The 26,325-nt window shown below is 42.5% G+C and overlaps 1 protein-coding gene across 1 annotated transcript in view; it reads right to left on the reverse strand.

Moving 5' to 3' along the window:
- Positions 1-26,325, reverse strand: part of LOC145417325 (GTPase-activating Rap/Ran-GAP domain-like protein 3) — a 750,816-nt gene that overhangs the window by 358,816 nt on the left and 365,675 nt on the right. Inside the window, exon 4 of the mRNA XM_080286003.1 lies at positions 9,648-9,732. Within this exon, the coding sequence (XP_080142129.1) occupies positions 9,648-9,732 (85 nt within the window). The remainder of the gene's footprint in view (positions 1-9,647; positions 9,733-26,325) is intronic.

The following is a 26,325-nucleotide window of genomic DNA, read 5'->3' on the forward strand; positions in this document are numbered from 1 at the left end:
TCTCTCTCTCTCTCTCTCTCTCAATCAATCAAACACACGTCAACAGCAGCTAAGAATATTTTGGATTTTAATCATGTATGTAGAGAAACGGTTCTGATGGCTTTTCTACTTTTTTTTAATACATTTATATCTGTCACTTTTAAAGGAAATACGTAAATCAGGCCCATCACCACTGACACCGAAAAATAAACATTACTTTTTAATAAATCCTGACATTTCAAGTTCAGTGTCACGCTACTGGGCATGTCTGAAAAGAAGTATAATTTATTCTGTATTTATTTACTAATTTTTTGCATGATACAGTAAGGATGTCCTGAAATGCTGAAGATTAGAATTACAAAGAACTTTATTTTGTCCTGTATTTGTGTGTCTTTTTTGCGGGGTCCAATAAAGCTGAAGTTAATTATTTCAATGAACTGCAACTCCCTCATGGCTGGGGTAACTCTAGCATCCTACTGCCGGCAACTCTAAACAATTACCGTATATTCACCTGAGTCACAGAAGCCCAACAGAATTAATACCATCACTAATACCCCTCTAATCGTCGGAAGAGCTCTAGTATTGTATTCCAACTGACTTCAGAATGTTAATGTACATTCACCCGACTGAGCATAAGGAGCCTCAAAGAATCTCAAAGAATTTTTGCAGTAACAAATAAGCCTCTCATGAACGGGACAACTCTAGTATCTAACTGCATCTAACGCCAAACGATTTTTTTCACCCGAGAGTCACGTGAGCCTGAGGGAATAAAAAAAAAAAGTCTAATTATTGCAGTTAAAATAAATGGAAAACTTACTGGAGAAATTTTTATGCCTGACTCGATAATTTCCCTCATTAATTAACCTATTTCCGGCCCCAAGCTAAATCACGAGCCTGACTAATTACGCTGTGCATTACTTGTATCGTGGCTTGTGATCATCAAGGTGCGAAAATGGTGGATAAAAATTTGCGTTCCTGGCCGCGGTAATTCACTCAGCTAATGGGTCGCAGTGGGGGAGTGTGAGGGAGGCGTCGGCTGATGATGTCAACTGGGAGCATGTACAATTAGGTGATGATGATGATGATGATGATGATAATGTCATTTAATGACAGAAAGAATAATATATAAAAAGACCACCGTATTGAAGGGGTTACATGAGAATACGTCACACCAAGAACTTTCCTCTTTCCTTAAATGCTTCCCCTTTCAGTTTACTTCGCCTCATAATCTTTCACAACTTCTACACACCAGCAAAATGAAACTTTTCTCTCACTTTGTTTTCTCATTCCTGTCACTAATAATTTTCTCCGCAATTCTTCATATTTAATGCTGTTTTCCTCTCTCTCTCTTCCTACTATCTCGTAATTTCTGGCTACACATCACTTTCTCTCATTTTCCTCCAACTCTTACGATCTCCTCTTCCCCGTTGCTCCTTTCCTTTCCTAACTTTTTATTATTATTTCTTCTTCCTTTATTTTTCTTAACACTTCTGCTCTTGCGAATCACTCCCAGCTGAATACGAGAGTTGTCCTGATCATGTGAGGGTTATTTGTTATGCGAGATAATTCACCCTACGACTATCAAGCTTCAAAGGACCAGTATGTCATTTGCCTTTTTCTTTGCACTATCTTACTTTTTCCTTTATCCTCTCCTCCGTCATCATTCCTCTCCCATTTCTCTATTTCAACTTCCCCCTCCCCTAGATTTCATTCTCCCTTTCCACGCTTTCCAAAGGGCCAATATGTCTGCTGCCCTTTGTTTTCTTCTACACTATACTTTTTCCCTATCTCTCCCTTCCCTTCATCCTTCCTCTTCCGTTTCTCTATTTCGCCTCCCCCTTCTCCTCCAGCCCTCGTTCTCCCTCTCCCCTCTCTCCCCCTCGTTCCCTGGAGCGCTGTCACTCATGCTTTCCCCCTCAACGCCCCCTCCCCTTCCTCCCCCTCGAGACAGCCACTCCATCCCCTTTCCCCCAGTTCCATCGCCATTTTCCTCCCTCTCGATCATGCATTTATTTTCTCTCCTCTTCCACTTCCTTCTACCTCCACAAAGTGACAGCAGTTCTCTATCTCTCAGTTCTTTTCCTTTTTTCTTTTTTTAGCATACCTTCTTCACGTTTTTCATCCCCATTCTTCTTTTCATTTTTCTCTCCTATTGCTTTCTTCTTCTCCAGTTTTCTTCACGTGTTCTTCCTGTTTACGTATTCCTCTCCCGCTCTACCTACTCATTTCCAAACCCAGGTCACTTGCTTTTCTCCTCATCTCCATCGCCATACATAAAGAACAGTGCTTTTCCAGTTTCCCTCGCCTCTTCCCCCTCCCCGTCACCCACGTTTACTCAATTTCATTTCCCTTCTCTTTCGCTTACCTCCGTCCCTCCACTCTCACTTTCCTCCCTACATCTCTTTATCATTCATTTTCTCACAATCCCCCTTTGAGACTTGAACATTCTCTCTCTCTCTCTCTCTCTCTCTCTCTCTCTTTTCCATACATGCGTTTCACACCTCATACATACATAAATACATACATGCATGCACGCATTTACGTAATTTTATCGCTTTTCGCTCTCGGGAAGCTCTTCCCAATATTTTCTTTGCTAGAGTTTTTAAGTTACCTTCATCATCTTTTTATCTTTTCTCCTTTGTCTTCAGCTTCCTCGCCTTCCATCTCACAGAACATAAATATCATACCTGGTACTACAACTCTCTCCCCTTCCCTATGAATCTCCACCACCACACTCATTTTACTCTCGTTTCCCTTCTGCTACATCCTCCCTTCCTGCCCCTATCAAGCACTCATTGCCCTCCTCGCCTACAATCTTCTTAAAATATAACTACCAACTTCCCCCTTTCCTCTTTACCCATCCTTCAGCGGGTTTTCCTCTCTTGTCCTTTCTCCCGTCTTTCATCATGTACATGGCATTATCCCTCTCTTCCCTCTTTCCTCATCCTGCTGCAGTTTCTCGCCTACTTCACCCCCCTCCCGTTCCCTCTCTCTCTCTCTTCCCCCCCAAAATTGCTGCATTCCTATTATCATTCCTTTCTTTTCGTCTTTTCCTTCACTTCCGGTTTTTCAGGTATATGCATTTCACTTTCTTCCCACTGCCTATTCTCTCTCTCTGTCTCTGACTCTCTCTCTCTCGCCATTTTTTTCCTTTTTATTCCCCTTTTCGGTCTACCTCCTATCGTATTTCTTACAACTTCTCTCATATCCTCCTCTACCTCCCTTCATGGTACTCTCTTTTCTTCTTTCCTTCCGTCACTTCCTTTTCTTCTTTCCTCCCAATCCCTTCCTCTACTCATACAGTTTCCCTCCCACCTTTTCTCCTTATCCCTCGTTTTCCTTTTTCCTCACATCCTCTCCCTCCCTTCTTTCTCGCTCCCTATCATCCTGCCTTCTCCCTAGCTCTTTATTCTTCCTCTCTTCTCTCATCTTCCTTTCTCTCGTATCCTCTCCCTCCCTTTCTATCTTACTCCCAATCCTACTATCTTCTCCCTTACTCCTTTAATCTTCCTTTCTTCTCTCATATCCTCTTCCTCCCTCTCGCACTTATTCCCTCCTCCTCCTCCTCCTCCTTCTCCTCCTCCTCCTCCTCCTCCTCCTTCCTTCCTTCCCGCTCCCCCCGGCCTATCATTTTCTCCCTCCCGCCACCGCTACACAATTTCTGACAGCGATAAATTCTGCATCAGTCTCAGGGGAAATTTTCACGGTTTTGGATGTATTGTGTAAAAGCTGGGGTAGTCATTCTGCTGGTGGGTGGGTGGGTGAGGGCGGGAGAGAAGGAGGGAGGATGGATGGAGAAAGGGAAGGATGGAGAAGGGAAAAGAAGGGATAGGGAAAAGAAGGGATTGTCTAAAAACTGGGGTAGTCATTCTGGGGGTGGGTGGATGGAGGTGGAAGAGGGGGGAGGATAGAAGGAGAGAGGAAGGGAAGATCGAAGGAGAGAGGGAACGAGGGAAGGCTGGAGGGAAGGAGGAAAATGGAAAGGAAGGGATTGTCCAAAAACTGGGGTAGTCATTCTGGGGGTGGGTGGGTGGGTGGAGGGAGGGAGAGGAGGAGGGAGGATAGGAGAGAGGAAAGGAGGGAAGGATGGAGGGAAGGAGGAGAATGGACAGGAAGGGACTGTGTAAATGCCAGGATCCTTATTCTAGGGCGGGGGGGAGGGTTTGGGTGGATGAGGGTGGGATATGGAAGAAGGATATTTAAGGGAAGGAAAGGAGAGAGAGACGGATGGATGGAGGGAAGGAGGTGGGAGGGACGGATGGATGGAAGGAGGATGGTAGGACAAAAAGCAGAGACAGATGGCTACAAGAAGAAGAAAAAATACGAACTGTCGGACAGAAAAAGAAAGGAAGATAAAGGGAGGAAAATAAGAATGAAGGGAGGAAAAAGGAAACAACGAAGGAATGGATGGATGGCGGGAATAAGTGAAAAGAAAGGGAGGAAAGAATGATAACTAGGTGGGTGGGAGGGAGAGATGGAGGGAAGGAGGTAGGAAAAGAGGAAATTTGAGGAGGGCAGAGGAACAGCAAGAAGGATGAATATTTATGGAGAAAAGGGGGGGAGGGAAATACGGATAGATGAAAAGATGGCTCGATGGATAATGGATGGATGGAGGGAGAGAGAGCGAAAGGGAGGGAGAAGAGAAAGGAAATGAAGGATGATAATGAAGTGGGAGGGAGGGAGGGAGGGAGGGGAGAAAGAAACTGGGAGGGGGATGCGGAAATCTTATGATGGGGTGATAGGCCTATACAGTATAAGGAAAAGGTGGAGAAAATAAAAATATGATATCCCGAGAAGGAAAAGGATGTTAGAATATGATGAAACGAAAAAAGAAAAAAAAGGGAGAAAGGAAGAAAGAATTGAAGTGGCAAGGAACAAAAGAAGGGATGTTTTCAAGGGAGAAAAGGGAAAATGGGACAATATCTGGTAGGGAAGGAGACGGGTGCAACAATAATTCGGTGGAAAGAAAGAAAGAGAGGGAAAGAATAGCAAAAATTCAAACAAGGATAAAGAAAAGAGAAAGTAAGGAGGCATTGAGGAAGGAAGGAAGGGAGGGAAGAGGGAAAAGGAAGGAAGGAAGTACGGAAGGTAGGTAGGTAGGTAGGAAGGAAGGAAGGGAATATACCGTACTGTACAAGGATAGGAGAAGAGGAGGAAAAGGGGATAACTGCAAGAAGTAGAACGGAAGGGAAGGACGATATTTGGATGAGAAGACAGGGGGAAGGGAGGGAGAGATGGAAGAAAGGAGGAAGGGAGGAAGGGGGGGGGGACGGAAGGAAGGAAGGAGGGAGCGAAGGTGAATATTAGTTGGAGCGAAAACCAGGAAAATATATTGTGAGAGACGGACAGATGGAAATGGAGGGAGGGAGGGTAGGAGGAAAAGAAGCAAGGGGGATAGAAGCGATGGTGAGAAGGGAGAAAAGATGCCTGAGAGGGAGGAAGAGAGGGATGGAAGAACGATATCTGGGATGGAGGAAGGGAAGGATGAAAGATGGAAGAAAGTGAAATTATTTAAAGGGAGGGAGGTAGGGTAGACGGCTGGTGGAAAGGGGCTATTGGGAAGAAGACAGAAATAAAAATGGTAGGACTATCACAGGACATGGGTAAGAAAAAGGGAGAGAGGAATATGAGGCAAAGGGAAGGGGGAAGGGAGATGGAGGGAGAAAAAGACCCGTACGATGAAGTAAGGAGGTTTTCTATCAAGAGTTCCTTTATATAATTCTCAATCTTGCACACTAATATTACCCTTTCCTTTATTACTTCAAAATATGTTGAAATTATAGGCACACAAATACCGCAAGAGGCGTTAAATGCAAGACAAATCGCCAAGGAAAAGGTGTCACAGAGAATGCTACACTGCCGAGAATACTGACCAAGGGCATCTTAGAGGGAGAAAATATTTAATAGGAGGGAAAGGAGACAATCAAAGAAAGGCGAATATTAAGAAGGGAAGAGACATGGTATGCTTAATTTACAGACAGGTGAGACGGACGAGGAGGAATATCAGAGGAAAAATGAACAGAAGGCAATGGGAAAGAACAAACGCGAGAGAGAGAGAGAGAGAGAGAGAGAGAGAGAGAGAGAGAGGAAGGTGAGGGGGGGAGCGAGAGAAAGGATGGAGAAAAAGACAGGAAGGAGAATGAGGGGTGAAGAAGAGTGCACGAATGGAGTGTGGGGGGGAAGGAAAGAGAAGAGGGAGGGAGTGGGGGGAGAAGAGTAAAGTGGATGGAGAATGGGGGGGAGGAGAGTGAAAGAGGAAGGAGAGAGATGGAATGAGAAATATTTATAGGCAGAATGATATAAGAACGCGGGGGAACCAGACTGGGTAGGATTATTTGGGGAATGGGGAGATGGGACAGGCAGAGGAAATATATATGAAACAAGATGGGTGTTAGGACGAAAACTGACAGGGAAGAAAGAATTAAGAATTGCTTTAGTGGAGGGGAAAAAGAGAGGGGAGGGGAAGAGAAGGGAATGGAAGGGAAGAGGGGTAAAGAAAGAAAATGGCGGAAAAAGGAATGGAATGAAACGTAAGGGAGGGAAAGGCAGAAGCAGGGGAGAGTAGGGGAAGGAATGGAGAGGAGGGGAGAAGTGGGAAAGGGAGATATCTTGGAAAGGCATATGGAAGGAAAAAAAAAAAAAAAAAAAAAAGGAAACCTAGTGGGAAACTAAGGGAATTGACAATGTGAAGAGAAGGGAAGAGGTCGGAAAAAGTTTGAGAGAACCGAGGTAGTATAGGGAGGAAGAGGAAGTCAAGAAGAAATATCTGAGGTTGAGAGGGAGGGGAGGTGAAGACAGATGGGAAGAAGGAAGTTTTAGAGATGTGAAAGTTGAATGAAGAACTGAAGCACTATGGCAGGGGAGCATGGGATATGAAGTAAGTATGGGATGAGACGACGAAGAATCTAGATAAGGCGAAGAAAAAAAAAAAAAAAAAAAGATGGAACAGTAAAATGATTAAAGCAGTGACTGGTGAGGGTGACGTAAAGAAATGTTCAAATGTGAGGAAAGAAAGGAAAACAATGTAGTGGACTGAAAGAAGACAGATGAAAAAGGGGAAAGGTAAATGCAAAACACTCAAAAGACGAGAATAGTATTATGGGACGGCAAACAGTGATGGAGAGGTAAGACTGGCAAATGAAAAGTTGTGAGATTATACGCACTGACGTGAAGAACGTACAAATGAGAAGGAAGGTCATCAGGAACGAAATGCGGAAGTGGTGAAAGAATCAGGGAACAGTCATGATGGAAAAAGACAACCCTGTAACTGAGAAAAAATACGAATGGAAGACGTGAAAAAATCCAAAAGAAAAATAGTAGAAAGATAAGACATACAAGTTACCTCAAGTTTTAGATTACCTGTAAAAACACACCTGTATCTAGATTATGCCCAGCACCATTACGGAGAAGATTAAATGTAAGAAGAGAGAAGCCAGACTCCTCAATAACCAGATTGCTATAATTTAAGCAGAGATTACGTCCACGAACAACCTTCCATCAGGAGTGGCGTATCAAGGTTGAAAATAATCTGGGGGGAATCCGTAGAAAAAGCAATTACGGCGAGCATCCAAGGAAGAATTTTACTGATACAAACAAACTGCGGAAATATGGACCATTATTTTCATCCGACAATCTAAATTTTCGAAGCTCACTGCACTCATGTAAGCAAGTCTCTGACAATTGGCAATCGGCGGCGCAAAGTAACTCCATTCACATGATTTTACTACATTACATATAGCTGTTTCCCAAATTTATTAAATTAATAATTAAGTAGTCCCTGAAATCAAATCCAAAATATCAAACCCGCATTGAAAAGTTGTTTTTTCCAAATTATCAAACCCGCTTTGAAAAGCCGTTTCCTGCATTGAGAGAGAATTTTTACTATGTGGAAACTCATATTGATACTCGCTATTAATATTTAGAGTGGTAGTCGTCTTTTATCTTGGGAAAACCTCAACATAAGTGGATAACTCGAATTTTCAAATTATAAAAAGAACCTGAGCTCTAAGTGAACCTCGACAATGAGCCGTAGGATGTCGTTCGAGTTCGATATAAGAAAGCTAGCTATAAAGGAAGGAGAGGCAATTACGATATAATGTGCACCCACTCACTTCGACAGGTGTACCGCAGCTACAAGAGATTACTCTGATGTACTGCTGATACCAAGGAAATTCAGTCATATGTACGTCTGATACTGATCACTGAGAGTTATGTATTTTTTGGTTATAAAGCAAGTAATTCCGCTGGCAAACTCTATTACAGCATAATACAAACTGGATCATGAAGCATCTAAAATAACCATGAGATTGACAGGATTTTTATAATGTAGCCTTTAAATACGGACTTCCATTAAATATAACTACAACTATACCTCCCGTCAGGCAACTTGTGTCTTAACCCTATTCGGTGCAACCCTTGGCGATTTCCCACACTTACGACCCTAGTATCGTGAAAGGAATCTTGAGTAATATTATTGGTTTGACGAAGTGAAAGGAACGCATTCGGACACGTCGGCGCCGTTGAAAGGCAAGCGCCGCCAAACATATCGTACCGCACCCGCGCGCACTGAAACACACACACACACGTTTAACTATTATCAAATTTAAAATTAATGTAAATATCAAATGACCATATATTTTACCATTCACCAACGCTTATCATGTTTGCCATATATCAAAGCTGTAGGCTTTATTTTCAGTCTGAGGGCTGCAGTATCAATAAACCGTTTACTGTTGTCTCACACACACACCGACCATAACATGGAATTGATAGCTTACACATCTTCCTCATCATCACCACCACCCTTCCTCCCTCACATTCACCACCTCCCATCTTCCTCACCACCACCTTCCCTCCCTCCATCACCCTCACACCACTATTCCCTTCTACCCTACTCTCCCTGTCTTACTACCACCGCTTTTTTTCTCACCATCTCTCTCACTCACTCTCCACCACTAATACTCTCCCTTTCTTCCTTACCATCATAACTCCTAAACCCACTTTCAGTGGATTTACTACTAGGTAGACTAGTTGATGGAGAGGTAGCTATTAGTCAAGGAAATCTAATAATGTAAGCATGTAAATAATTTCTGGTTATACATGCAAGTATTTTTTTTAATGCAAGAAAGAAGGAACCAAAGGGCAGGACCTACAAATTGCTCCCTCCAAGAAAAAAACGACAGCAGAGCCAAATTCAATATCAGTTCATTTAAAGATGCCTGGACACACTGTGTATGAAAGACTGGAGATCGTAGTCACTCCCCCTTCCTCAAGTCGAAACCCCGCCCATCCTCACTCATTCTACGGGCGGTGGGTGTGGAGGGGAGGGGCTAGGAGACAAGTTGCTTGGTGGCGTGTTTAATAGTAAGATACAAAAAACGAAAACAATTAAAAACCAATATTATCATCCTGACCCTATTTATGCTAAAATGGGGAAGAGGGTTTGAACACGTTCCTGTGGTGCATCTTGAGATATACAGCAAAGGACAGAAATTCCTAGAATAATATTTCAGGATTTTTTCAGTAGTAGTAGTAGTAGTAGTAGTAAATAATAATAATAATAATAATAATAATAATAATAATAATAATAATATTATTATTATTATTATTAACAGCCACAAATACACAACGACATCAAGACCATCACAACCACGAGGGTTAGTACTCACGTTTTCCAAGGAAATACTTGAAGTACCATCGCGTCTGATATTCAGGGTTCTCAAGGATGGGCGTGCTGGGGGAGCCATACATTTGCTGTGGGGGAAAGAAAGAGCACGGTCACACTCCACGTACATGATAGGGTGAAATAGGGACTGTACAGCTGCAGACATAAATATCAATACACCTAACTGCAATACATAACCGGGCCGTGCACAGTGACTGAAAACTCATGTGATGTAAACTTCGGAGCCAAACAAACATTTTAGAAGCATAACTTACAAATTTCATATTTACTAGACTAAAACCTGAAGCGAAGTAATTGGCCACAGCTGTGCACGACACGCTGGGTTATGAACAGTGCACTTATCATACATGCTATACTCCGTCCACTTTAACCTGGCCTAAGGCTGACATCTTCCCAACCTGAAAGCCGAGTTGTAAAGAGAAATGTCCACTAAAAGGACTACAGAAAGGATATACTTTAGAGTCATTGTATAGTGTTATTCTCTCACTGAGCTGCAAGAAGAGATTAAAGACTGGAATATGGTGCTAATCACCAAAAATGGCAATGAAAAGGATGTAGAGTCGTGGTATTGCCGTTTCTGCAACTGCGCTACGGGAAATATGCTTCAAAAGGACGAAAATCTCCTCGTTAATGTGGGCAATTTGTACCATCAGTATTTCAGAAGCGTGTACGATGAGTCTCCCTAACAAATCGCCTGTTTCATTTTGTGTCTCCTAACAAGGTCACGAAAAATTGCAGGAAACTTGCGCATAAAAGTTTCATCGCCACCTATAAAGCTAAGTTTCCAGTTTATATCCAGTGTAATGTATCAGCTGTATGAAGAAACTTGTAACATTAGAGAACAAACACATCCTTGACATAAGAGGGTGGGCTGTACTGAATGAAAGATGACCAGCAAAAAAAAAATTAGACGAGCCATAACAGTGTGCTTGTAGTAATATTCTCAATTTCACATAAATCAAACACATTCACAGGAAGGAACGTTTTTTAAGATAACTGCTGGAAAAGTAATACTCAAATTCAGCAACAATACAATCTCCTGAATTAATTCCTTCCCTCTTCCTTATGGCTTTACAGCATGCTATTTATCCTACCTCTCTAAAAACTTCTCCTCCACCCAGCTCCTCCTTCCCTCTAAATCCATACCGCCCCACAACCTACCTTCTTACCAGGATTGTGATATCATCCACCCAATCCTTCCTTTACTCCAAAATCATGCCTTCCCACAACCTAGCTTCTTTCCTCCAATATCTCTCCTCCACCAAATCTCCTCTCTCCTCCAGTTCCTTCCCTCCACCTAGTCTCTCCTCTCCTCCACTACATTATCATCACCCAATCCTTCCCTCCACCCAGCCTGTCCTCTCCTCCAGTTCCTTCCCTCCAGCCTCTCCTCTTTACCGCCAAGCCCAGCATCTCCCCTTCAACCCTCCAGCCCTCCTACCCTATCCAGTTACCTCGCCGTCCCATAATCTTTTTCCTACCCGAATATCCCACTTCTTGCTCCTCCTCTTTCCTCATAGTCTTCTGGTTTCTTCTTTCTTTTCGAGGCCATCTACTATTGGAATCAATATTCTTTTCCTATATATATATATATATATATATATATATATATATATATATATATATATATATATATATATTGTTGCGCTCTGGTTTTTAAATCTATAATCTTTCCCTATTATTCCACTCCTTTCAGTTCTCCTTTCATATCCATCCAATCTTTATATTAGTTGTTTTAAGCCTTTCTACTGCCATCTGAAGCCATAACCTGTTTCCTTCTTCAACGCCCAACTATTTCATCTTTTTCAATCATATCCTTCCAGTTATTTATCATTCTTTTCCGACTCTATATCTTCATATATTTTCCTCCTTCCGAATCTCATGACTAAAGTATACAATTTAATATTCTTTCTTTCTCCCTCTCTCTGGATTTCTACTGACTGTCTACAGTGCTTCATATTCGTCAAACAACAATTTTACTTTACACAATTTTTTGCCGTTTTTTAATTCATCTTACCCACAGCATCCATTATATTCCTCTTTTTCCCTCTCTCTCCCCAACATATCCCTTTAATTTTTCTCTTCTCTTGTTCTTCCTCTATTGTTCCAACGTACCTCCAACCTCTCACCCTCTCTCTCTCTCCTCCAAGCCCCATCAATATGCTCCTTTGTATATGTTTTTCTATCCTAGCTCTATCTATTCAACCCCCATTCGTACAATCCCTCACCCCACTGGTCTTCTCTTCACCACCCTTCCTCCATCACAATCAGTCTCTGTACCTGCACCTACCACTTGTCCGTCATCTAGCCCTTAAAATAAATTCTTTCCTTCCATTGTTTATTTGTTCCCTTCTCGCCTTCTGTTACCATTTATCCACAGCTATCCATCCCTAAGCTCCCACCTCCGCCTTCTCTCCATCTCTACTTCCCAACACAGCTTTCTGTCTTACCCTCCACTTTCTTCTCCCTCCCCCTCGCAATCCTGTCTTCACTACCAACCATTCCTACACTCCCATCTCCCTCCTTCCCTCTACCCATTCTTTCTCCCATCAGTCTGCTATCCATCCATTCCCAATCTTTATTCAAATCCTTGTCCTCCCTTCCCTCTGCCTGTATTTTCTTCTATCCTCCTCCCTTCCTTCCATCTCTCTTCCATCAAATCGTCTCTGAGTCCTTCTATCCATCTCTCGCTGCTCTTATTGATTTTCTTTTCTCTTCCCTGTAATCATTCCTTAAAATATACTAACTTCCATTCCTCCTCCTCCTCCTCCTCCCCTTCCTCCTCCTCCTTCTTCTTCTTCTCCTCCTCCTCCTCCTCCAATGTTCCATCTCACCACAGCCTTTCCTCCACCTCACAAACTTTTTAATATCTCTTTCCCTTTTTTCCCTCTAGCTCTTAATCCCTTAGCCTTTCAGTCTTCATCAGATCCTCTCTTCTTTCTTTCCTCTGTCTCTTTTCACTCCTTAGACCCGACCATCCTCCCTGTACTCTTCTCTCCACTGTTACACCCTCATACTCTGCAGCACCATACCACTACCTTCCCTTCACCGTAGCTTCAAATTCTCTCAACTTCCCTTCCAGCCATGTCTCACACCTCCTTTATATTTCCCTTTCTTATCTGCAATTATTTCTCAAGACCTCCCTTCTACCTTTCGCCTCAGTTCATCGCTCCTTCACACATCCACTTTCTCTTCATCCCAGTTACCAATTCTCTCGCCTTCCACCCATCCACTTCTCAACCCTCCCTCCCTAAGATATTCCTTTTTTCCCTCTACGTCCATTCCTCAAAATCTTCCTTCGCTACACCACTCATCCTCATCCAGTCCTTCATCGTACCCTCACTCCCTCCGATCCTCTCTCCCTTTTCCATTCCTACTCACACTTCTTTCCGGAAATCTCGCTCTTTGTTCTCTGCATCCATTTCTCAATAACTTACTTCTTTCCATCTTTCCTCCTCAACCAATCATCCTTCACAACACTACCGTCTTTCCATCCCCCTCATCTTTCTTTAAAATACCTCTCCTTTCTTCATTCCTTTTCGTCTTTGATTCTTCCTTCTTCACACCCATTCCTCAAAACTTTCCTACCTTCCATCACTCCCCTTATCCAATCCTCAACTCTCCGCTCCCTCCCGTTTCCCTCCTCTTTCCGCGTTCCTTCCCTCACCCCTCCTTTAGAGTGTCCCTTCAACATCTCAGCATTCATTCCTCAAAACCTTCCTTCCTTCCATCTCTCCCCCTCATCCAATCCTCCCTCCACCCCCCTCCCTCTCCCCAGCCCCCATCACCATCCATCAGACTGTCTCCGCGTCATTCCGGAGTTCGGGGACTGAGGACCTCGAGGTAGTATCTCACACCCGGTGGGGATATCCAGCAGAAATTGGAGGAAAAAAAAAAAAAAAAGAGAGGAGGAATGAACTATCTCATATAAAATGAAAAAATCGACAACTGCATAAAAAAGAAGAATGGAGGAAGAACTGAATTCAATCTACGAGTAAAACCGAGTCGCTTTTGTTCATTTTAAAATCGAATGTTAAAAAAAAAAAAAAAGTGGAGAGATATCGACAGTCATACAAAATGAAGAAAACAACTATCTCATATAAAAAACAAGAATGGAGAAAGAACTGAATCTTCGACTATTACCAAGTCGCATTTGTTTAACCATTTCTGCGCTGAATATATAAAAAGGAAATGCAAACAGTATTCCAAAATTGGGAAAAGTTTTTGATGATTCATAGCATAAATAATAAAAAAGAAATAAAGAAAAATGAAAATTCACAATAAAATTAACGAAAAAATATACTGACTTATTACCGTACCAAATAAACACATTAAAAAAAAAAATGGACCGGGATAGGTAGTGGTCAACTGGTGAGAAAATCGATCTAATGTCTGAAAGGATGGAGTCTGATCATCTGCCTATGTGGAAAAAAAGAAAGACCAATTTAAAGAAACGCTAATACCATCATGCGATTCTGGATGAGACAGCACGCGCTTGTATTCAATATGGACGGTGGGCACTAGCGAAGAAGGTGCGATAACAGGAGGGGAGTCCGGACGGAGCTGGCCAGACAACTATAAAAGCACGGGAAGATTGAAGATAAAGCTGCGAGATCTGGAAGGAACAGGGGGCACGGAATATTGGCAGGGAGAGGAAAAGTTGAACCAGGACGGGTCTTTCGTCTCTGTCAGCAACATGGCGTCGCTCCTTCCTTCACGATGACCCACCCACCAAATATCACACCATCTCACGTACGGACCTCTATCTCCTCACGAATGGCTTGGTACAGCGGGGATCGCGGGTCATATCTGTGTCTATCTTCACGCATAAAACAGGACGACTGAACTGCTCATAACTACGGATATGGAAAAAGTTTGGCAGACATAGGACTATAAGGGAAATTCTTACGTGATTTTACAAACAGATATCGCAAGAGAATTATACAGCACATACTGAATATTTTGGGAAGTGGATATACTGCATTTCTTCCGTCTGAATAAATCGCGGGAATGGGAAATTTAGGCACCAGAGACATCGTATTTCAGTTCCAAGACACGACTATGGGTAATAATCACGTCACATGCACATCCGTATTTTGCTTTATAACTAACTATGATTACTGTGATCATAACGAAAAGAAGTGCCAAAGATTCTTAAATACCTCATGAAATTTCCACTCTCGACTTCTCCAAAAATCTAAGAAGCAATAAGAGATAAGATAGTACCCGCTATCAAAGGAAAATAACAGAACTCCTAACAGAGAATACACTGTTAAAAATTTAGTTGCAAATGTGATGCTTATTAGATCTGACAGGAAAGAAGAATGTCGCTGATGATTTACCACATCTAGGATCCTTCACTTGACAGAAGTGTGATAATCATAAGTTTACACACACACACACACACACACACACACACACACACAAACCTCCCTCCCCAAACCCCCCCTTCCCCAACACAAGACCTATACATCACAATTCCCACCTTTTCTCCTATCCACCCCCCAATGAAAAAAAAAAAAGTCGAAAAAAAAGGTAAAGGATCAAACAAGACGTTTATCCAACATCGAGAGTCGATAGAGGAGTTTATGCCCAGCCTCCCTGCGCGCCCGACCGCACGCTGATTGTAAATATCGGAAAATGGTAAAGGGGCGGCGCGAATTTTCTTGGCATTTTCTTCTCGGTGACTTGTGAGGTGCCGGAGAAGAGGTGTGGTAGTGACGAGGGAAGGGTGATGATGATGAGGATGGTGGTGGTGATGATGATGATGGGAGGGTTTGATAAGAGAAAGATGATGATGATGAGGATGGTGGTGAGGATGATGGTAAGGTTTGATAAGAGAAGGGTGGTGATGATGATGGGAGGTTCTGATAACAAGGGAAGGGTGGTTGTAATATGTGTGATGATGATGATGATGATGATGATGATGATGATGATGATGATGAGAGGTCTGATACGAGAAGGGAGATAACAATGATGATGATGATGATGATGGGGGAGTCTGGTGGCAAGGGAAGGGTGGTGGTGACAAGTGGGTAAAGATGGGGGGGGAGGGTCCTCCGACGACAAAAGGCTGGTGGTGACGAATGAATGATGATGGGAGGATTTCCTGACGAAAGAAATTGTTGTGGTGATGAGTAGATGGTGGTGATGATGATATGATGACGAAATAGATGATGAGTGGATGATACGATGACGAAATAGATGATGAATGGATAATATTAAAGATAAGAGAGAGTGGGGACGAAAGGGTTGGTGATAATGAGTGAGATGATGATGGGGAATACGGTGACAACGGAGGTGATGAGTGGGCGACGATAAGAGAATTTGGTAACGACAAAGTGATGATCATGAGAGGAGATGATGGAAGGATGTGGTGACAAGATGGTAATGAAGATGGATGTCACTGATTATCATGGGTATGGTGACCAGATGTGGTGAGAAGACGTGATGATAAAAGATAACTGGACTGCTAAGCTAGGAGTGTACCATCTTTAAAACAAGGCGGCTTATCACGTATTTTGTCTTCATTTAGCTAAATTATAATGAACCCATCGGTAACAGGTCTCTGGAATAATCGCCATTATCTTCAGTAACAAAATCACAATCATTATCAAATATCCAGATAAACATGAACCGCATCAAGATCACCATCATGCTTCCTTTACTACCATCAGAAGTAAATACAACTGATCAAGGCCATTACCATCAACAAAGAAGTGATTGTCAGTACTGTACAGTTATCCTTACCAACAACATACTGTACAGTGTAACATCTTGCCCACACCACCAAAACCATAATTTCAGTCCTCCTACACTCGTACCAACAAAACCATTCACACACATTATTTTATCAATCTATCTTTTACTGCCTCCCTGCTCCATCACTCTCACATCATTTCCTATTCTTCTGTCATCCATATCACCAGTTATATCAGCTGTTCACCACCGTAACAGTACTCTTTCCAAAAGCCTCATCCCATCCATCCCATAATTTTCATCACCAAAACTTCATCATAGATCCATCAATTACCATCATCAATACAATCAATGCCACACTGTTTACATACTTTTACATTACACTCATTCCAACTTATCCCACACTACCTTTTCCTCACATTAATTCCATCATACCATAACATACCATACCATCACCACCTCCCTCTAACGCCCTGACCTCATTCCAGGCTAATCACGTCATCATTACATCTCCATCCCATTTTCGTCATAGCCCCACACAGGAGCACCCGCACATCTTCGTCACATTGTCATCACTTTCACACATCCAACACACCCCCATCAAGTCCTTATCACGCACTATGAATTCCCATCGTTAACCACTTCACTCCAATGACGTATTCTATGACATACTTGCTACCTACAGACAATTTTACTCCAGCTTGATAGACTGCCAACTGGAGGGTTTGATACAGCCGTAATAAATCACTTCAGTACAACACATCTTTCCTGAAGTTGGATAGAATCGTCAGGAGGTAACAAGAATGGAATGAAAAATGTTCATCGGATTAAACGTAATAAATTACCACATCTCCAACATACCGCCATACTTCAGCCTCACCGCAATCCTTTGACTTTTTTTTTTTTTTTTTTTACTACCTCTTCCCTCCACACCTCCACCACACTGCACTACACCTCGCCACAAATTCGCCACATTCCGTCCTTACTGTTACCTCATCTTCATCCCACCACCTCACCACACTCCCATCAGTGACTCTTATAAAGTTGTTGCCATATTCCATATTTACCTCGTCTACACCTCACCAACTCTTATGATTCAGAGTACGACACCAGCCGAGACAGAACTTGAAATACCAAAATGTTGTCCACTGCCCTTCCACACTGCTGCTGGCATATCACACACCTCACCATACTTCTGACCTATTCACGTCTATTAGTTCAAATATTCACCACATCAACTCGCAACATCCTCACCACATTGCCTGAACCTTAAGATACATTCCCTCCTAACAATTACCTGGCATTTACACACTGACATACCACTGTTTCAGCCCAATCACACTTCTGACATTCCCCATACCATCACCACCACACTCAGTGAATCTCGCCACATCACACTTCTCCCTCCTGTTACCTTATATTCATCCCACCTACCCACCACATTGCCTGAACCCCACCACACTTCCGACATATTCCCCTCTCTCTCTGTCACCTCATCTTCCCCCAACCCGTCCCCACGACCTCCCTCCGCATCTCCACCACAACGCGCAACTCGGTATCAAAATCACGTCAGCGGAGAGTTACCACAACATCAGAACATCGTCAGAAGGGCATTAGTACCGGCAGAAGGCTTCATCCTTGCTAACAGAGGCGAAAAAGAGAGTTCCAGGGAAAAATATGTAGTGTTACGAAAATAATCACTTGACTTCGCATGGATGATTCGAATACTGTAAAAATCATGTTAAGTTCACAAAAACAGCCTGATTTGGTAGCAGATAAAAAGACAATACAGATGTGGAGGAAAATTCATATTACAAAACTTATCACAAAGTATATCACTCCAATATTAGAAGACTCCTTCCCACCTCCCCCCCTCTCTCTCTTCCCCTTTACACAATATATGTGGGGGGGAAAGTGCGTCTGAGAATTTTTGAAGAAAATGGTTTACAAAGACCTACTTCACATAAATAATAATACAACAGATGGCGTAAAATAATAAAATTTCATAACAAATAACGATCTGTCACATACGTCTACAACCTGTAAATTGCATGTTCGCTCACTATATAACAGAAAATCTACAAGAAAACTATACCAAAAGAAAAAGAAACACGACCCCCCAAAATATAGGCAACATACGAGGGAAGTGAGAGTAGGAAATCTTATTTATTATAGAGTAATGGCCTGGAGTTGGGTTTGTTATCGAGGGAAATATGGATGATGGTAGAAGTTTCCTCCATCCCTGCCTTACCCTTACTTCCCCGGCCAAAAACTTCTTTCTCGTTCTGACATCTACCATTTCCTGCCTTGCCCTGCCTGCTCTGCCTTGCCCTGCCCTTCTCTGCTTTGCCCTTCTCTGCTTTGCCCTGCTCTGCTATGCCTATTTCACAACTCACTGATTTGACCTGCGATTACCGTACCCATTTTGCCCTCTCTTATCGTCTTTAACCCCACGTGAGGTGAAGTCGATGATGCAGTGGTTAGTCCGCTTTTCCCGCAACCGTAAGAGCCCGATGTCGGCTCTAGTTTGTCCTCCCCTGTCCCTGTTCACTCAACTGTGCGACTGGGGACCTGGATGTAACATTGACTTCTGCACGTCATATTCTACACGAAGACAGAATTGTATCAAACAATAATTGTCTGCCTTAATATCCTCGTTCTGCACGGAGAGGCACTGATCCACGAATTTTCCTACTTTTGCCCTCTTCTGCTCCCTGGCTTACTTATTAGCTATGCTGTACCCTGTCTTCCTCACCTTTCCTATTCTGAGTCACTTTATGTCTTATCTTCCCCTCTTCGTAAAACCCAAACTTTATCCCACCATCCCTACCAGGTCTTGCCATCCTGTGCAATATTCTGCCACATAATTATTCTGTACCCTGTGTTTTTTTTTTCCCCCTGTCCTGCCATTCCCCTGCCGGACCCTGTCTTACCGGTATCCCCTCCTGCTGACAACATATATTTAATTCCATCGTCTCTGCCCTGTTCTACCCTCGCTATACCCGTCCAGCACTCCCCTGCCATGCTCTGACAAAAAGTTTTCCGTGTTGTACCAACATTATATATATATATATATATATATATATATATATATATATATATATAATGTCTACCTATCTATATCCATCTATGTATATAAATAGACAGGTAAACATGTAGATATAGAGATAGATATAGGCAGAGGCAGACAGATAGGTAATGAACGAAGACACATAGACATAACAGAGAGACAGTTATATAAGCCATGTTACCAAAGTAAAAAAAAAGAAAAAAAAAAAGTACAAGGAGGCATGGATATAAGTCAGTGTAACATGAGAATATAATGTTAAAACTGAAGCACAATGTCAAGAAAGAAGTGGCGATGAATGTGGAGATGAAAAAGAAAAGAACTGAGACCGCTGGGGAAGACGTGAAGACTGCAAAATAAATAAAGGTAACCTGAGAAAGAAGTACAAATGGTGAAGTGAAAAATGATAATCGAAGAAGTATCTGATTACGAGAGAGAGAGAGAGAGAGAGAGAGAGAGAGAGAGAGAGAGAGAGAGAGAGAGAGAGAGAGAGAGAGAGAGAGAGAGAGAGACAGACAGACAGAGAGAGAGAGAGAGAGAGAGAGAGAGAGAGAGAAATTGGCTGGAATGATGGGAGGGGGGGAAAAAGATCAGCCCGTGTAGGTGAGGATCTCCTATAATTCCTGATGGAGGCCCTAAGATGGCTTAATCAAGATGACGGTACGAAGGGAGGAAAAGATGAGGAGGTACAGTGGGGGAGTATGGGTGGGAGGAGTGAGAAGTTAAGTGGGATGGATGGTGAAAGGATGGGTGAGAGAGAGAGAGGGCAGTAAGAAGGATGAGGGAGTAGGCTGGAGGCTTGTGGCAGAGGATGGAAGGATGGATGGAAGAGAAGATGGAGGGATGGGAGAGAGAATAGGTTTGAAGATGGACGAAAGAGAGGGTGTGAGGCTTGTGATAAGGGGTGGGAGGATGGGTGGGAAAGCGTGAGAGGATGATTGTGAGAGTGGAATAGGAGGATGAGAGGAACAGGAGAATGGGTAGGAGAGAGGGTAGAAAGATAATTGGTATAGAGAAAATGGGAGAATAGATGGGTGAGAGAGAGGGCAGGAGGCTGTATGGAATAGATGGAATAGGTATGAGGATTAGAAGAAGGGAGGAGAAACAGGAGGAAAGGAGGTGACAGAAGACAGAAGCTGGAAATCAAGAGAGACAGTGGACAGAGAAAAGACGGGTAAATGAGAGAGGTGAAACGAAGGAGAAAGATGACAGAGATGGAGAGAGACAGGAATGAGAGGGGGAGGGAGTATGAATGGGATGAAAAGATGAGAGATGGGAAGATGGGGAACTGAAAAGGAGATGAGAGAGTGTGTGTGAGTGCAAAGATAAAGGAGTGAGACGGTAAGGAGGAAGAAGAGATTGAAAGCGATGGGAGAGATTTGATGATGATGATGATGATGATGATGATATGATGATGATGTTGATGATGATGATGGTGATGAGGAGGAGAGGAGAGGTGAGAAGAGGGCTGAGGAGACTGAAACGACGAAGAGATGAGGATGTGAGACTGAAAGGAGGAGAGGTTGAAATGAAGGAGAAAGTTGTGGGAAGGAGGGAAGTAAGACAAAGAGATGCGAAGTGGGAAAATAAAAGGACAGAATGAAGGTGATGAGAAGGTTAAGAAGGAAGGCTTAAACTTATCGAGTAAATAACATGGGAAGGAAAAGGAGAGAGTGAAAGTAGGGAAGAGAGACTGAAAGAAAGGAAAGACTAAGATTAGGAGTGAAATGAGAAGGAAGGAGGAGGAGGAGGAGGAGGAGGAGGAGAGACAGAAAGGAAGACTCGCGATAGGAAGGAGGAGAGACTAAGGAGGAGAGAGGTAGGGTATGATGAGGTGTCTGTCCAGCTTTCTCATGCTTGGGTGCCCAGGGGTTGGGAGGAGGAGGAGGAAAACAGAATGAGAGCAAGGTGGAATATTGAAGAGAGAATAAAGAAAGGGAAGAGAAGATCTATCTATCTATCCACCTATTGCCAGGCGCCTTAATCCCGCAAGGGGAGGCCACAAACAAATCGTCTCCATGTCGCCCTGTCCCCCGTCATTTCACTGCCCTACTCCCAGCCCCGAGAAGATAATATAAATAAGAGACAGTGCAAGAAAGAGGAAATAATCAAAGGAAGAGAAGAAAATTAAAGAGAAAACGCAAGGTAGAGAAAGGTTAGTAACACAGGAAATGAGAAACGGTGAAAGAAAATAATGAGAGCACAAGAGAAAAAGTAGGGACAGAAAGGTAGGCAAAGTCATGCGAAGAAGAATGATAAAAAACACAACGGGGAGAAGGAGAAGAAAAACATAGCATAAAGGTATAGTTAGAAAGTGACAGGATGAGAAATAAAAGAGGGCAAGAGATAAAAGTGAGAGAGAAAAAAGGGAGAGGAGAAAGTGAAAGTAACAGAAACAAAGACAGCAACAGGGGAAATTTAGAGACAAAAGAGGAAGGGAAGAGAAGAAGCGGAGAATTAAGAGACAGAGTAACAGGATGAGGAGAAAATGATAGAAAAATAATTACGATGACGTCCTTTATACTCATTCCAGCCACCACCAGACGATTTTATTCAGCTCTGGGAGACTCACTGGACTGGAAGGGTTAGATGCAGCCTTCAGTGATTCCTTTATCCGATGTCCTCCCTAAGCTGAATGAAATGGTCTGTTCACTGGCCGCAAGAACGGAATTAAGGCATCATCTTATTCCTGTTTCTTCCAGACGATCATATATACCTTACGAGATATTTTCCAAGCCTTGAGGTCAAATATTGCCTTCATTAACTTGTTCAATATATCTTCCTATAGGTTGACAAAATTACCTGGTGGCACCTGAACTGAAATAAAATGTCACGGATGATGATGATGATGACAAATTGGAGAGAGAGAGAGAGAGAGAGAGAGAGAGAGAGAGAGAAAGAGAGAGAGAAACACCCGTGAAAGTAGGAAAGGAGAAAATGGAAGAAGATCAAAGGAGGGACAGAGATGAAAAGACAACAGAGGTAAGATAAGAAACTATAATTAATTTCAGGTAATGAATCAGCAGTACAAATGGAGACGACAATGTTTTGATAAAGTGAAAAATAATGAACATGATCGAAGACAATAGTAAAGAAAAGCAAACTTTATCTCACACACACACACACACACACACACACACACACACACACACACACACACGCAAATACCAAACTCTCAGACATATAAGAAAGGTAATGAATATGTGTAATTATGATACAGTACGAACAACTAAGCAAAGGAAGGAAATGGAAGACAACATTACTGAAAAATGTAATAATAAAAATACTACAACTGGAGAGAGAGAGAGAGAGAGAGAGAGAGAGAGAGAGAGAGAGAGAGAGAGAGAGAGAGAGAGAGAAAATAAAGATTAGCAGTGTCAAACGTTATAAAAGTTATTTCTGCTGCCTCTCTCTCTCTCTCTCTCTCTCTCTCTCTCTCTCTCTCTCTCTCTCTCGCATTACTTCATCTCCTCGTTTAACTGCTCCCAAACTTCTGTGCTAAGTACCTGCTTATTACCTTTCTTCTTTCATTTCCTGCCTCGTTCACCTTATCTTCTCATGTGCGTTTTTCTCATCCCTCCCTCTTTTCCACCCCTATTTATTCTTTTAAAACACACACACACACACACACACACACACACACACACACACACACACACACACACACACACACACATTCATCTCATTTCTTCTCCACTGGTTTTTCAGGCCAGACCCAATCGTCTCTCTCTCTCTTTCCTCAATAACTCCTAACACTCTGCTGTCTCCCTTAATCTCAACCTCACCCTTCCTCCAAATATATATCTTCCTCAGTCTTTTCATCTTACCCTAAATCTCACCTGTTCCACTTCTTCCTTTCCCTTCTTCCTGTTCTTCTTCCCTTCTCATTTCTCTCTTCCTTCTCTTTTTTTTTTTTAAACATCCTCCAGTCAGTCTATTTCTTAATGCAGCTTCCGTCTTCCATTCTTCCTCTATATTTTTCTCCCCTTATGCCTTAGACTTACTTTTTCTCTTCCTGATTTTCTCTCCTCCTTTTCCTCCCGTCTTCCCCTTTCTTTCTACCTCATTTCTTTACCATGTTCCCATTTCCACATTCCTCATTCACTCTATCTTTCCTTTCTGCCTCTTCTTGTTTCTCCCATATTTATACCTCTCTCCACTGACGTGCTATCTATATTACTTTCGCCTTTCTCTCTCTCTCTCTCTCTTGCTCCCCCCCCCCTTATTACGCCCCACCCCCCGCCTTAAGCCCCGGTAAACTGCTTGCCTGGGCTGTCAGGTGCTCAGGGAGGTAATAACTCAAGAGCCCACACCACCTTCGATCACCCCGCCCCTCACGTCATAAAGCGGGGAGGGGGGAGTGGGGGAGATGGTGGTGAGTGGTTGTGGGGAGAAGGGGGGGTGAGACTGTACCGTGAATGAGTAGGAATGGATGACCGAGTTTGTGGACTGGATGTGGTGAAGAAGAGAGGGATGTAGGATGTGGGTGTGCCGTGTATGGGCTGGGAATGAAGTGGAGGAGGATATCAGTGGGGAAGGAAGGGAATGGTGGAGATGGTGGTGAATGATTGCGGGTAGAAAGGAGACGGTGTACTATGAGTGAGCAGAAATGGATGGGGGTTTGTGGATTGGTTAGTGGTGATGGAGGGAGCGTGGTGGCGATATGGAGGTACAGTGGATGAGCAAGGAATGGAGTGGAAGAGGTGGGGGGTACTAAAAAGTTAATGTGGACGTTGGTGTACGAAACTGAGAGCATGGAGTGGGTGAAATGTGTGTGGGGATAAAGGTTAAGGAGTGGAGTGTGGCTAAAGAATGAGAGATGGAGTGAGGTGGGGAGAATGAAAGTGGGAAGGTAAGAACAACTGGGTAAAGGTGATGGGAGGAGAGAGGCTGAAAGGGTGGAGATGATGGAAGGAGAGAGTGTGTAAGGGTGATGAAGGAAATGCAGGTGAATTAAAAAGAAAGAGCGTGGAGAAGTGGAGTTGGGTTGAGAAGTGATGGAAGTGGAGGTCGAGTGTGTGAGGTGTGAAGGTGTTGAAAGCCAGGGGGGAACTGAAGTGGAAAGGATGTACAATGATAATGAATGAAAGCTGGAGAGAGTGGATCTGTGTGTGTGTGTGTGTGTGTGTGTGTGTGTGTGTGTGTGTGTCAGTGTGTGTGTGTGTGTGTGTGTGTGTGTTCACCCAGAGGAAAATAGAAGTGCCCTACATAAAGTAGCCCACAAATATTACAAAACGAAACGAAAACAAACTGTAAATACGAAAATAAAAAAAATCCCAGAAAAAAGGAAACAAAAATGGAAATCGTGAACAAAAACACGCATATAAAAAAACAAAAAACAAGAGGACACCGTAATACACATGAGCCTCACACAAAATAAGTCGAAAAACCAAGACAACAAACCATTAAAAAAACACATCTTGAAACCAACCCAACAACCACATGGCCACACTCATAAACATAATACAAACATCACAGCTCGTAAAAAAAAAATGGTAATGCAGTTCTCGTCTGGGTAGTCTGTCTCTACGAACATTATGTTTTTTTACTAGAAAGATTAATTCTGGGCCATGAAAAAACACGCCCTCTCGAAATGAAGACGAAATGGTTTATCTTGCCCCCCAAGTAGCGTAGATCTTGCTATTTTTTCTTTCTCCTCTCTCTCTCTCTCCTTTTTTCAGGGGAGGGGGAGATTTATGGGCGTACGTAAAGAAAAAATATCTTTAATGTGCAAGGCTCTTGAATGACGGAATGTGGAAATGTAATGATGATATGTGGAATGTAATGATGCAATGTGCAAATGTAATGATGAAATGTGGAAATGTAACGATGAAATGTGGAATGAAACGATGAAATGTGCAAATGTAATGATGAAATGTGGAAATGTAAAAATGAAATGTGGAAATATAAAGTTTTTCACTATTTTATGCGTTTATTAAGTGTCCTCATCTATACTCTACTTAACTTCATTCGTGTATTTTCCACATAGTTTTAATTCAAATGCATTTTTCTTGAACAGAATATTCCTAAACTTTTTTTTCGTATCATGCAGACGTTGCCAGTGTCATCAACTGTGTTGCAGATATTATTCATAACCATCAATTTTCAGTATTTAGACTTTCTTCTTAGCACTGTAACTGTCATTACCTACTGTACTTAAATGTAACAACCATGACATGACTAACCCAGCCTACTCTAGGACTAACCTAATCTACAGCACTTGGAACTATAATTATTTTGTTTTTCTCTCAAAAATTCTCTTAACTCAAAATCGTCTTGTCAACTTTCAATCGTAATTTTTCTTCTCTTTTATTTTTTCTTTTGCAAATATATTTTATTCTTCTGTACATTACTTTCTTCTCCTAAACACTTTCGTCCTCCCTCGATAAGAACTCTCCTGTTTTTTTACATTAACCTTTCTCAATTCAATTTCTTCCTTCCAAAATGTATTTCAGCGTCTCCTTCTACAACACTTGCCGCATTCCTCAGAACTATCCTCTCTCTCTCTCTCTCTCTCTCTCTCTCTCTCTCTCTCTCTCTCTCCCTCCCTCCTTACCCTTTCCTTCACATCTTCCATTATCGTTTGCAAATAACTTTTAACACTGTCCTGTATATCCTAATCCACCTTCTCTCATTTCCTTTTACACTTTTCTTCTTTTTTCCCTGATCTTTTCCTGTTTTCTTTGGCACATCTTCCTCTTTTCCTATTTAATAATTTCTTACCATTTCTCCCCTTGTTCTCCATCTTCTTTTCCGCCACGTTTCTCACCTCTTCCACATTTTTCTATCCCACCTTCCGTCACCTTTTCTCAGCCTTTCCTCCCTTGTCTTCTACCTCCTCCGCCAATTTTCTCACTTTCCCTCTTCCTTTTATGACTTTCTTTCTTTGGCCAAC

Source organism: Coenobita brevimanus, chromosome 110 (assembly GCF_032717465.1).
Source record: "Coenobita brevimanus isolate Jiangsu-jjx chromosome 110, ASM3271746v2, whole genome shotgun sequence".
In the NCBI taxonomy this organism is placed as follows: Eukaryota; Metazoa; Arthropoda; class Malacostraca; order Decapoda; family Coenobitidae; genus Coenobita; species Coenobita brevimanus.